General features: G+C 40.6%; 1 protein-coding gene across 1 annotated transcript in view; it reads left to right on the forward strand.

The window, feature by feature from the left end:
- The window catches only part of znrf1 (zinc and ring finger 1), a 68,711-nt gene that overhangs the window by 37,549 nt on the left and 16,211 nt on the right, over window positions 1–14,951 (forward strand). Inside the window, exon 2 of the mRNA XM_046036324.1 lies at window positions 9,343–9,438. Coding sequence (XP_045892280.1) covers window positions 9,343–9,438 — 96 coding nt within the window. The remainder of the gene's footprint in view (window positions 1–9,342; window positions 9,439–14,951) is intronic.

The raw sequence follows: 14,951 nt of genomic DNA on the forward strand, positions 1-14,951 counted from the left end.
ACATTAAGCAAGCGCAACAATACAAGACATAGCAAGACAGCTAATAAGTTACTACTAACTGGGCCAACAGCAAAGCCAGCTCGGCACCTGTCTTGCATCCATTTAGCTCTTTTAGCTCGACTTCCGGCCGTGAGTGTGAACGCTGGCGCGGTTAGCTGCCGTTACTCTCCGGCCCCCTTTTTTACTGTTTTTTAGTTCATTTTAACTGTCGTTGATTTTTTTTTAACTGATGCACTCTGGCCTGATTTCACGCTGTTTTAACTGACTCTTGAAAAGTTGTCAGTTGTCGGCATATGGTTAGATTATCCGGTGTTGAATCCCGCTCCCCACTTGGCTGCTTTCTCTGCCTGCTTGGCTCAACAACTGCGCCGGCAACAATGTGGATCAACCGGATGTTTGTGTGGTTTGTGCTCTCCTGGACCGCCCTGTCTTTTATGCTGGCTCCAACTACAGCGATACTCCAATACACAGCGGCTGAACTCCTGCATCTACGCTTCCACCTGTCTGACCCACCGTCGGCGCTGCATCGCTGTCGGGATTATGCTCGTTGTACAGCCACTGTGGATCCCAAGGGAGATCCGACATTGACGACTCCAAAGCAATACAATCTGTCTGGTCTTCTACTCGTCATCCCCCGAAGAACTCCACGTGAAAAGTTGATCACAGTGTCATAGCCAGCTTAGCCAGGTCGGCTAACGACAACATCCAACATGGCCACAACAACGTCAGCTTTGGACTGTTCAACACCCGCTCTCTAATGGACAAGGGTCCTCTCCTCCAGGATCTTCTGAGTGATCGTAAGTTTGATTTTCTGTGTTTAATTGAAACATGGCAACAACCTTATGACTTTTCACAGCTGAATGAATCTACATCTGACAACCCCATGACTCAGGCAGAGGGGGAGGTCTCGCCATAATATACCGCGAGAAGAGGAAAATCTCACCTGTTTCTGTACCTTCTCATGGTTTGCTGCTTTTCTCACATTTATCTGCTCACTCTCCCCTAATGTAATACTGCTGGGGGATTTTAATATACATACGGATGTAATACTAATGCATACACAAGGGAATTTACATCTTGCCTGTTTTGGATTGGAGCAACATTCACTTTCCCACTCACTCCAAAGGTCATGTTTTGGACTTGGTTTGCTGCTCTGGTGTCACTCCTCATGGTTGCACTGCGGCCGACCTCCCCATTTCTGATCACATGTTAATTTCTTTTAATGTCAACTTAACACTGTCCAAAATAAAACTGCCACGTGTCATTTCATTCAGAAATATTAAGGACATTAATTTAAACACTCTCTCTACTGAAATTGACTGCCTCCCGAGTTTTTCCAAACCTAATGATCTGGTTTTTCATTACAACGATGGCCTATTTAACATTTTAAATACTCTTGCTCCTTTAAAAACCCCGGACTGTTTCCTTCACCCATTCTGCCCCATGGTTTACATCAGAACTACACCAGCTCTAGGTAAAAGGTCGTCACCTGGAACGCCTTTACAAGAAAACTGGACTCGTGCACCAAGAAATGTACAAAAACCACATTTTCCACTACAAGGACGCTCTTTCTACAGCCAAATCCACCTATTATGCAGATATAATCAGTTCAGGCGAAGGTAATACCAGAACCCTGTTCTCCATGGTCAACAACATACTACGACCACCGGACTCTCTCGCGCCTCTTCTGTACTCATCTGCTTACTGTAACTCTAACTACCATTATACATTCCTCCCTCACCTCTGGTATTGTTCCCTCGTCTCTAAAATCAGCTGCAATAACTCCTATACTTAAGAAACCTGGTGCAGACCCCAACATTTTCAACAACTTCCGTCCTTTTCTTTCTAAAATTTTTGAAAAAACAGTTGCATCTCAGGTCCATGCACAAATGTCTGACAATAACCTCTATGAACAATTCCAATCTGGTTTCCGTCCCTGCCATAGCACAGAAACTGCGCTGGTAAAAATCACCAATGATCTTTTCATGGCAGCTGATTCCGGACTACTAATTATTCTCATCCTCCTTGATCTGAGTGCAGCCTTTGACCTCATCTCTCATAACGTCGTCCTTGACAGATCAGTCTCTATTGGTTTCACTGACACACCCTTGGACTGGTTAAAATCATATCTCTCTGGCCGCACTCAGTTCATCAACTCAAAACATTTCAAATCAGAGCTATCCCCTGTCACTACTGGTGTTCCCCAGGGCTCTGTCTTGGGGCCTCTACTGTTCATCATTTATTTGCTTCCTCTTGACCATATCATTCGTAAATTTAACATCTATTTCCACTGCTATATGCATGACACCCAGCTCTACCTGTCCACCAAACCTACCACATCTCTCCCACCCACCTCCCTCTCTGATTGCCTTACGGAAATCGAATCCTGGTTCTCTTGCAACTTCCTCAAACTTAACAGTGACAGAACCGAGGTTCTCCTCATTAGCACCAAATCCACTTTGACTGAATCTGACAGTTTTTCTCTTACCATTGACAACTGCACAGTTTCCCCCTCCCTTCAGGTCAAGAGTCTGGGTGTGATCCTCGACAGCACACTTTCATTTCAGGCTCACATTAATAATATCACTAGGTCTGCATACTTCCATTTACGTAACATTAATCGCCTCTGACCATCTCTGTCACCCACTAGTACAGCCATTCTTGTTCACACACTGGTCACATCCCGCATTGATTATTGTAATTCTCTTCCCGCTGGTCTTCCTCTCAAATCCATACATAAGCTTCAACTGGTTCAGAACTCTGCTGCCTGTATCATCACCAGAACCCCTTCTATTAATCATATCACTCCTGTCCTTCAGCAGCTTCATTGGTTTCCAGTTAAATACCACAGTCTGCTCCTGACCTTCAAGGCCATTCATAACCTTGCTCCTCGGTACCTCACTGACCTCCTTCATATTACCACACCCACCCGTACTCTTAGGTCATCTTCTTCTATTCACCTCACTGTACCTCCTTTCCCACGTGATCACTCTTTCTCAATCTTTGTTTCCAGTTGTACCCTGATTTTATGCACTGTAATTATAGTTGTTAATTTTATAGATTATTGCTGTACTGTTTTATTATGTTTTGTGAGGTGACCTTGAGTGTTCAGAAAGGCGCCTATAAATAAAATTTATTATTATTATTATTATTATTACTACCAACAAGTAAAAACCATACCGATATGGTCTTTTCCTTGTCTTCTTCCGTCTGCAGTCTCTGCCATGATATCCACACTAAGAATAGCTTTTTCCAAAGAACTTGTACATTATATACTTTTTGTTTCTCTTTGTTTCTGTTATAGCTTGCAGAAGAGTTTTGTTGGAGCCGTAAAGCATTACGCTGTTCTCTCGATACAAATCCTGCTTGTGATTGCATTTCAACATAGTGCCAGGCAATGACATTCACAGTAATTGCAAGTCAGTGTACCATCAGAATGACTTTATCACATATTGGAAAGCTAACGTTATTGTCAGAACACTTACTTTATAACTTGCCTAACGGCTCTCATCTAACTCATGCTATACCCGTTTAAACACAACCTAAAGCATATTTTTTTATATATTTGATTGAGCCAAAACGCAGGTGACCTACACATGAACACATCCTTTGTAGACACAGACATAGCACTGAGCGCTGCTACTGCTGCTGTCCTGCTAACGTGCTGCTCAGGCTTTCTGTGGAGACACAGTGTAGGTTTGAACCTGTGCGTTTAAGTTTCGTTTGATTCACAAAACAGGTCAAATACAAGTACAATCATAAAGACCTAATGGAGATATGTTAAATGGGACACTTTGAGAAGCAGAAGCTTGAGACTGGGCCCAGCAGATAGAAGGCTATTTAATATGTTTACAAACATGTCTAGATTTGCCGAAAAGCTTCAGTCAAATGGGGATAAAATCAGAAGATGCAGTTACATTTTTTTTATTCCTGCTGCTGCAGAAAATGCAGGGTGGAATACTGTTTTTCAAAGTTTTATGAGTCAGAACTGCATAGACAGGATAGGCATACTCACATAATGAGTATGGAGGCTAACTTTACACCTTCTTGACACACACATTGCGAGACAATGGCAGCACAATGGTGCAACTCACAAAAGCGGTTGGAAATAATGAGAAAGGAGAAAAAGAAATTGGGTGAGACAAGAATACTAAAGGGAAAGGTAAACAGCTAAAAAGCATCTCACCGCTGGAGAGGATGACAACTTTCACAACGTTACAGACTTCAGCTTTGAATAGCTGCTCACTCTAAATCCTGCATACTGTAATTAGTTACATATATCCATATCCTATTTTAAACAATTAAAGTTAATGAAAAGAAGAAGCTAAACTAAACTCTGACATTATCATTAGCAATTTGTTGAAGCTTCAGTAATCTCAATAGTGTTGATCTAAATCTACCTCTTTTTTTTTAAAAAAGAATAAACAAAATGGTTTCATGAGGATTGCTTACACTGCACATCTTTGTGTGTTAGTTAGTAATGGAGAAAAACTGTAATAGGAAAATACGATAAGCAGTTGAAGACAATGAAGTAGAGCTTTAATGTACTACAGGGACACTTTGGTTTAAAGCCAGGAAATACATATAAAAAACATAATAAAAAATACTAAACGACAACAACAAATAGAAAGAAGTAAATGCCAATGTCAATGCTGTCATTGTCCCCTATCACCAAGACCATTGAGAGAAAGCAAAAAGAAGCCATCTATTGATTTATGCCAACGTAAAATACAACAAAGAATTCAATAACAAAATGCAATTTGTTTATCAAAATATTTATACAATGAATGAATTTGTCTTTTTTTTAGATATATATATTTCAAACTACACAAGGTAAGATTTTTGTAAAGAAATCTCTCATTTAATTAACCTAAATTACAAAGAGCTGCACAAAAAATAAAATCTCCCTTTTCCCTAATACATCTGAACTGAGCTGCAAAAACAGAAATCTGGATATTTCCAAATTTAACATTAAATCTCCTCAGCAGCAGTCAGTAAGAGCTCGGTGCTGAAAGGGCTGCAGTGTTTCACCTAGGATTTTTTTCAGGCGTGGTGGTCGACCCCCCTAAACCAGGAGTGTCGCAGAGTGGGCATGTTACGGATAGGTGGTGTTGTCGTTGACACGGTGCACACATTTTTTCCTGTTAGGCTCGTCACCTCTGTTCCTCTTCGACATTTGTATTGCTAAAGTTGCGGTCTCCTGATGGAGCTTGCTACAGTTATGCTAAATTCAGATATTGGGCAATGAGACCATGGATAGGGCCCTATGAAATTTGTTTAAATTTGCTGCCAGATTACATAAAATTTTTCCACTTACGTGTTTTACAATTTAAGCACATTTAGTCATCAGAAAGAGTGTGTAATCACGTGGTGGATGAATATGAAATATTACATATTGAATCAAAATCAATTAATTTGATGTATCATGCATTATAGAAATATTCAAATGTATGTGCAATTATTTATGTGGACAATTCACAATAAATGTGTTGCAACAGTAAGTTATTAAAATACTATAATACTATTTAACAGGGGACAATTCACAATGAACGCAATGTTGCACCACATGTACTGTGAATTGTCCTCTATCAAATTCGTCATTACTTGACAGCCTCCATATCCTTCTGAACACACAGTATAAGTGGGTCTGACGAGGCTACACTCACATGGACAGCGCTCCTCCCTGTTTACAAAGCCTGACCAGACATAACATTTTTATTTTTAATTATTTCCGCCCACACAGCCACGAAGTCTACAACGAGCTCACGTCTTGCATCTGCCGATGTGGTTTCACTTCGGAGAGTTTGTTGAAGTGATGAGCTCTTGCTAGCTCGCCGTCTTTGATATGACGCCGTGTTTGTATGCGTGTCTGCGTGTGTGTGCGTGGAGGAGACGCAAAGGGCTAAGCCCCGCCCTCGCTGAAACACCGAGGCAGAGTGGACAGAGGCAGCGCGTGGAAACACCGAAACACAAGTTGATCAAATACACGGTGTGGTGTACATGGTTGTGCTCTTTCACAACACACACACTATCACATAGGCACCGCTATAATTCATTTATGATCCAGGCCTATGATTTATTTTTGTCCCTATCTGACCTTACACACTCCTTGATTATGAAAAGTCCTCAAGGATTTGTGGTGCTTGGCTGAAGTCGAAGGCAAATGCACACACACGCACACGCACACACACACACACACACACACACACACACACACACACACACACACCTCCCTGACTGCACAGCTAGAGTCCTGCTGGACCATGTATCATCATAACCCTTCATTTCTCCTCAAATGCCTGAACTCTCTCACCTTCCTTCTGCGCCTCTTTTTCACTCATTTCCTCAATCTCTCCTTCTGCTCGTCCCTATGGAGCATCTGAAAATAGCAGCCAAGGGAAAAGTGGGTCAGCTGCCATGTGGAGGGGGGGTCTGTGTATACTGAATTTGTCTGTGTGTAACCTAACAAACTACTGTACGTGTGTATGTCAGATTTTGAAGCTTTTTTAATGAAGTGTTGTTGAACTTTTGTGAGAGAAACAGCTGGTTGTGTTTGCAGACAGACCCTTTCAGAGTGTTTTAATCATAAAGTATAATAAAATAATAATTAATTAAATAAATAGACAAATAACAAACATCAACTTCTAAGGTTACATCAAATTGCTTGATCTAAAACCAAAATATGTGCAATTTACAATGATATAAAACAGAGTCGTCACATTGAAGAAGCTGGAGTTTCTTGGAAAAACTTATTTATTTATTATTCACTTATTTATTTGCTCTGATTGGTTGCATGTCGCGAATAATAGCCCATCAACACTTTGCTCCGGTGAGCAGCGTGTTGAAATTACTGAAGGTGCAATTAACATCAAAATAAGATGATCTGTTTCTATGATGACAAGCAGCGCAGTGTCCCTGTTTCACCAGCGTGAAGATGCCCGAAGTCACAGCTATGGGGTTTCCCTCAATGACACTCTCAAAAGTGACGGCTTTTAAACTAGTCGCTCAGCATGCATCTGTCTTCTGTTCACTGAAACTCTGCATCGCAATGTAACGTTATTTATTTCTTCAAAAAGTAACCGTGGCAGTAAAACTTTTTCTCATACTGTGATGGTTAAACTTTGCAATCAATCCACAGTTCAGCTGCGTGCCGAACCATGCGGAGGGAGGTATTTTTTCATGACAAAAAAACCCCTTTCAAAACATCTCCCCTCTGTTTTGTCACAAATCGCACCCTTTTATAGCCTCATAAACAGATAACATGGACAAAAGGAGGATCCATATGAGGATTGCAAGTACCGCGCAGGTGGATCAGCCTGACAGAGAGAGGGATGGAGGGGAGTGGGAGACAGTTGTGCGACTAGCCATTTCCTGTGAGCTAACTATTAACAATAACGATTTTAAATTAAATTGACAAAGGAGAGTTTTCAATTCGGGTTTAAATTTAATGAAGAAATTGTTATAGTTACACTACATTCCCTAACCTACACCACCATTACATTTTTCCTGTCGCGCACCCCTTTGGCTCCACACTTTGGGAATCGCTGCATTATAGGAACCATAGATTTTTACCTCAGATTTTTACTACGTACTAAAAGTCAAGCTATCTCGGCCTCTGCTGCAGGTTTTGACTTTCCTCTTTTTAATCTGTCTCTTGTTGTTCCCCAACTTTAAGGAAGTGTAATACTAAATCACTGGAGTACCCCTTTAAGTGCAAGTACAATTCTTTATACAGCCCTTTACTGCAAACCAAAATAAAAAGAGAAATGAGACAGTAACAAGAGAGAAAACATAAATAAACCAATCTAATACTGTCGGGAGTCCGTAGCACCGCTGACCTGAGAACTGCAAAGTGTGCAAGGAAAAACTCCCATAAACACCCCCAGAGAGATAAAACTCTCTGGGGGTGAGAGATAAAACTCTCTGGGGGCAAAGCCTCCTGGCAGTGCTGCTGATTATATGTAAATCTCATTATACCACCACATGATTGTAGCACATATAAGATATCTGACTGTTCACAGTAGCTGCTATAATCACTACAAGATTGTGGCTTTGTCACCAGAGAGAGATACCTCCCATAGCATCTCTAATCTAATCAGTGATGACCAAAAGGTTCTGATAAAGAACACGTATGTGTATGCAGGCATCAGTGTATCGTGGTTTAAAAATCATAAAGATCTCTCTATCACAGAGCAGTCGTGTCTGTTTTCAGCGTTGTGCAAACTCGGCTCATGTGGCCCAGTGGATGATTTAATTATCTGCTATGTGTTAAACTAATACGGTTAGGCTGAATGAGCCCCAACTGCACAGGAGGCAACTATACTGAGACGGCTCCAACATTATGAAAAAAACAAGAAAAGTACTGTGTAAAAATGTGGGTAAGAGTGGGCAGCCAAAATGTTCGTCCATGCACTGTAGAACAACACAGAGAAGCGTTTTGTGATCTGGCACCTCAGTTCAGTTCAATTTTATTTATATAGCGCCAATTCATAGCAAAAGTTATTTTATTGCACTTTTTTATAGAGAGCAGGTCTAGACTGTAATGTTGTATAGTATTGTATTATACTAGTATTTTCCCACCATGCACTTAGCAGGGAAGTACTCTCTTTGCAGGTAAAAACCTTGAATAGAACCGTGACTCAGGGTGGGCAGCCATCTGCCTCGCCCGTTTGAAATAAATAATAGTACTCATATTGATAGCAATATTAATAGTAATAATAATAGGATTAATAATGATAATGATAATTGTAGCAACAGGTGATGAGCATGTGGGCAGCAGTCTGCCTGCAACCACAGATCCAGACCCCACAGCTCCGGAGCCAGAAACACCTGGACGACGGTGTTTGTCTGTGCCTTCCAACAGCCTTACAAATCACTGTTAAAACATAAATCTATTTTATGATGTACCATTGCTATAGTAAAGGTTTGATTAGGTTTAGGAATAAAAACAATTTGGTAAGGTTTAGGTTTAGCTTCGTCGTCAAGGTTAGAATAATCAAATGGTTAAGGGGAAACTGTGGTCATAAAAAAACCCACTGACTATCAGCTGGAAATGGGAGATAAACAGACTTATTCATCCAGTCTGACCTCCTTCCTAAACGGACTTTGCAGAATGTATCCCTCCACTGTGGCTCAGCAAGCAAAAAACTGTTCCACGAAACATGTATCATCATTTAAATCTGAAATATATTATTCACCTTTCATTTATGTAAAGATAGTTTTAAAAGCAGCCCTGGTTTAAGGGTGCTTTACAAAAACGGATGATGATGAAGCTGGTTTATTTCAGAGGTCTGTGAATATATTAGAATTTTTCACTGATGTGTTCTCTGCTGTTCTTCCTAGGATTCAAGTGTCCTGTCTGCTCTAAGTCTGTGGCGTCCAGTGAAATGGAAGTCCACTTCATCATGTGTCTAAGCAAGCCTCGCCTCTCCTACAATGGTAAGGAGTGCCCTTGTATCTTTCTGTTCTCACCTTCTCTTTATATGACAGGAGGCTACTGTAGATCTGATATTGGGTGGAAAAGCCAGGCTCACTGCTGTGCCAGTAAACGCCAAACTGATTTTGGCTCGGGTTCTTCAAGATGATGTACTGTTTTCATGTTTATTGGTCCCCCCAGTGTTGTGCCCAGTCTCCTCTCACTGCTGCTGTGCTCATAAATATTCACGACAAGGTGGGTGGGTCTACATACTGACGCGTGTTGTCAAGCTAGTCCTTCCAAAACATGATAAATATGAATGAGGGGAAATGAGGAAAATCATAAAAATTCATAGAAATGAGTTTACACAACCTGCCATATTCAGTCATGCACTCTTGAAACTTGAAAACACAGACACAACTGAGGCTGCCAAGACGCCTAATGGCAATCAACCCTTGCTGTAACATGTAACCTGTTTAGTTTCACAAGATGTTAGTGGTCCCTTCTGAGATGTCTGTGTCTTTTTAGCATTTGGTTTCCATCTACTGGAGCAGCAAGCTACTGGTCTCACTCCAGAAGAAGCCCTAACCGTAACCCTACAGTAGAGACAGAGGTAGCATTAGTTGCCATAGTGTTGTACTGTTGGATATGCTTCAAATGAACTCTGGGATAGATGGTTCATTTAAGCTGCTGTGAAAACCAAGAGCCCCTGAGAAGGTGGTCTTGTTGGAATCCCGACTAATAATATTCACAATCAGTTCTGCTGCTGCATGCTATGACACTAGTGAAGATACATAAACATAAGGCTCAGCAGAGTGCTCAGCAGAAGGAGATTTTCCTCTGTGGGTCCATGCAACCATATGACTAATTTAAAGTCTACAGCTCTTGATTTGTTAGTCATATGAAATGAAAGCTGTGAAAGCAACCTTAAAACAAATGTGTCACATTTTCTGATCAATAAATGACCACATTGCCATTATATAGAGAGACAAAATTCTACTCCACTTTACAATAAGTGCTCTTAATTGTAAAACGTGTTCTAAATACTAATACATTATAAACTGCCTCACACAGCTTAGCAATACTGTCTATATATGTCTATATAATACTGTCTAATATCTTTATTATTCGTGTTGCTGTTTTCCTTGATTTTATCATATACCTTTTATTTTAAAGGTTCATAGTACCAGAACTTTTAATGTCTTGCATTGTCTTATTGTGTTTATGTTTCATTTAATTCTGACTTAGCATTAGCTCTACTGACATTAGCTTTTAGCTCTGAAAGGATCTTTTGCAGAAAAGCTCAAATAGAAATATGATTCTGGTGATAAGAAGAATTGGTGTCCACTGCACATGACAGTAAAAACTGACAGCTTTGTCAGTTTAATCAGATAAAAAACTGTCATTTTTAAAACCTGGTTAAGATGACATGCTGTTCAAATGTTATTAGAGATTATTCAGAGCCAATGGTTTACCAGGGGTAGCATTATATTGATAATTAGTGTGTCCATGTTTTTTTATTATCACTTATCAATTACATTTTCCACTGGAACAATCTACAGAAATATAGTGTGTTTGTTTAATATTTAAGCCTGAATCCAAGTGTTAGAAAGTCTCAGCCTCTTACATATTACATAGAGGAGATGACCTCTTCTCTTTAATATAAGTGACACAAGTAGGTTATATAACAAATAAAAAAAATGGATTGATGACATTAGTAGTGAATGATTCAGAATCATGGCTGAATGCCACCTAAAGAAACTTCGTCCAAAGAACCACAGCAATTAGTGCAAATAAAGAGACAATCAACACAAGGAAGTCCCCTGCTAGTTTTCAGGCTGGGAGGATGAGAAGGAGAACAGAAGAATGATACACCAGCAGATTTGAATGCATCAATAGTGCTGCACAGTTTACTTTACTAAAGAAATCATTGCATATTCCAGATTCCAGAATTTATGGCAATTGTGTCTCTCCAACAGTGTGAATTTTCCTCAGTACTACAGTATTTCACAAATGAATCAGCTGGGATGACTGCCAAAAATGACAGAAAGAAACAGCCTTAATATGCTGACCCCAAAGCTTTTAACACACATTACTTGACAAAAGTCTGAGTTCAGAAGCTTGCGGTTTAATTTTAGAATGTAAAGTAGCATTTTAAGATTGTGCTTAGTGTGTCATCATACAAATAAAGTTTGCCATCAATAACCTCGAAGATCAGTGCTCATCGTGGTCTCACTGGGTTTCCATGTGACGTCAAAAGAAAAGCCATTGTAACAGTGTGGGGTGGGGCTGTGGGGCCCAGGCATGTCAGGGTCTTTTATTTTTCTTTATTGATTGTCTGTAGTGCTGCTGTGTGGTGCTCTCTTAGCTCATCTCTCACTCTTTCTCCATGCTGCCCGTTTCTCTTTCTCCATGTTATTCAACCACCAGTTGACTGATTCGTTTTCATGACCGCTAATTTATTACCCATATAAGTGTGTTTAATGTTTTGGGGAAGTGATGCCTGCTGTCAGTTGTAGTGAACACTGAAGGAATACAGCAGATGTTTGTGTATATGATACATCGTGTACATTAAAACATTTGAACTAATACTACCACTAATTCATTATAGCTGATAGCTACGGGTTGCTAGGTAGTATTGCACATCCCACTGTAATTGCATTAGTAACCGCATTAGGAAGAGATCTCTTCACAGTCAGTATGGACAGGAAATGATTTAATTGAACAAAAACTATTTGTTGAAAAATGCAAACGTAACAAAGAGGTGAAAAAAATGCCCATCCCGCTTTCTCAGAGCCTGGGGTGATGTGTTCAAATTGCTTGTCCTGGGCCACCAGTTATCATCAGGGCACGGAAAGGTGGCTGTGGTTTGAAGCATGCAAACGTTCAAAAAATGATGCGCTCTGATCCTGATAATGGACATAAACTGCCTGAGAAATATTCATTTTATTTAGAATATTTAAATGCTACATCCCTGTTTGATGCCTGTTTAATTGTTGAGTCTGTCAGTCCGTCTCAGCTTTAGTATAGAAAATAAAGATCCAAATTTGAGCCTTTTTAGAAGCCTAATGGTCATACCACCAATAAGACCTGGAAGGATGATGCGAGTTGCTGCTGACTTATAAGACCCATAAGGTCCTAACATCATTCGTGTTTATTGTTACTCTGTGTCCATAGTGACACTCAGAGCTATTTATGAATGAAATAAAAATGTACATAAAGTGCAAAATATGTCAGTAATATGTAAATGCTCCATATAGCACCTTTCTAGTCTTTTTGACCACTCAAAGCATTTTTACTCTACATCTGCATTCACCTTTCACACACTGGTGGAACAGCCACCAGGGGTTCAGTAGCTTACCCAAGGGTATTTTGACATGCAGCCTGGAGGAGCCAGAGATTGACCCACCAACCTTTTGATTAATGGGCAACCTGCTCTACCTCCTGAGCCACAGCCGCCAAAGATTTATATAGATTTTAGATTTAGATACAGCTGCAGACACACTGTCTACCTTCCAGTCTACTGTTGAATATCTTGAGCAGGCTGCTCTTTTAATTATGGCCTGGGCTGCCACTCCTGGCTGCTTGGAGACACAGGATTGACAGCAGTCATGTCTGTTCATTGCCCGGAGCAAGTGGGTGATTGACAGTTACTTGTTTGACTCAAGACTGTGCACATGTTACGTCTGATCTGGAGCCTGAAGGTCACCTTGAAGAAGTCTGTGTTTGTTTGTGTGTGTGTCTGCATTGTGGGGGCGGTGTTGTTTCTGGGGATGCTGATCATGTAACCACACAGACGCAATCATGTAAAGTTGTTAGAGGGAGGGAGAGGAGAAAAAGTAATTTTACAGCTCCACAAATAGCGGTCAACTAAAGGCCCACAAGGCCAGGGCAGTAAAAAAAATCATGTAAGTTTCAAGCTGGCAGCTGAATTCAGACTGTGAGGCGAAAGAAGACTGAGTGACAGAGACTGAGAGAGGAGAGTGAAACTGTCTTAAGGAAGATGGGATCCAGAGTGATGGAGTGCCCCGATGGCTGATAACGGATGAGAGGAGAGAGGGTAAAAGGAGAAAGACTCCTATAATTCCTCTCTTTTTTCTAAGGCTCTGTCTGTCCTGTCACTCTTTATTTCCAGCAAATTACTCTCTCTCGTTCTCCCTCTGTCCTTCTCTCCTCTACGTGAGTCTGCTTGTCTGTCCGGCTCTGTTCCCGCTGTGTAATCTCTCTGTAATTTCTCTCTGTCTTTTTTCCCTCTCTCTCTCTCTCTCTCTCTCTCTCTCTCTCTGTTCTCTTGGGTTTTTGAGACCCACAAAACGGGCCGAGCTGCAGAGCTTATCTCGTTTCCCAGCATTCTCAGGGGTCTCTTGTCAATCACCTGGGCCTACTGACTGTCGCACATCAGCACATCTCTGAGCAAGGTCGTTACACATACACACATTTACTGTACAATAGATGCAGGAATTTAATCAGACTCTTAAAGGACTGACTTTGTGGGAATTTAGCCCAACAGATTTTAGCTTAAAGCCATCTGCATACATGCACTACTTGTCTGCTGAATGTTAATGCAGTGTATTACAGTGTATTACAGAGCCACATTGGTGTTTAACTTACATTTAGTATAGTTTATGTTCATACACGTTTTACATATAGTTTTTCTTTCTGTCAGCCCCTGCTTAATTTCACAATTTAGTATGAAAATCACTTGCTTCTGTGTTTTCTTTTACTTTCCAAATTCCAAGACAACAGCATTTGCATTCAGGAATTGATTCATGATTTTAACAAAGTTAAACGATGAGTAGTTTGTGGGCACAGAAAAAACTACAGACATTTTTCCCATGAAAATATACATGTGCAGCAGTGCATCATCGTAACCTGGTTTCATCCATATCCACGAAACTCACCAACGCTCTCTCCTAAAATGATTTTCCCAATTTCTTAGCTGTAATATACATTACCGGAATTGTAGGATGCAGTCTCAGCCTCTGCTGCATTCATTTTCACTTTTTACAGTCTGTCTTTCTCGCCGTGCAGCATTGTGGAAGTGCTAAGGCCCCATCCATACTACGAAACGAATATGATCTCCGTCCACGCCAGCGTTTTAGCTGCGTATCAGAGTTGATCTCCGTCTACATCAAAACAACTGAAAACGCACATCTGGTGGTCGTTCACGTACACTGGGCATGCGCGTGCCGGTGTAAACATGAAGCAGATGGTCTATTCTGTAGTTACAGAAGATTTGGCAAAAGAATAAAGTACTAGAGATGAAGAACCACATCAGATTTTTTTTGCATGGACCAATAACGAGCTGGGACTGTTACTGAATGTAACACGGGAGTTAAAAGCTGCTGTGACGCAGAAACCAGACTGGGAGTCGTCACAAAGTAAATACGGCTACATGCTCATTACAAGTGTAGACTGTAAGTGTTATTTGCACGGTACAGAATATTTTAATAAAAATACCAAATCAGAAACTCTGTCAGCAGCATCCTGTTTCTGCTTTGCATGACTAATAAGACCCAATCAGAGAGCCAAGTGT

The sequence above is a fragment of the Micropterus dolomieu genome, linkage group LG22 (genome assembly GCF_021292245.1).
Source record: "Micropterus dolomieu isolate WLL.071019.BEF.003 ecotype Adirondacks linkage group LG22, ASM2129224v1, whole genome shotgun sequence".
Taxonomy (NCBI): Eukaryota; Metazoa; Chordata; class Actinopteri; order Centrarchiformes; family Centrarchidae; genus Micropterus; species Micropterus dolomieu.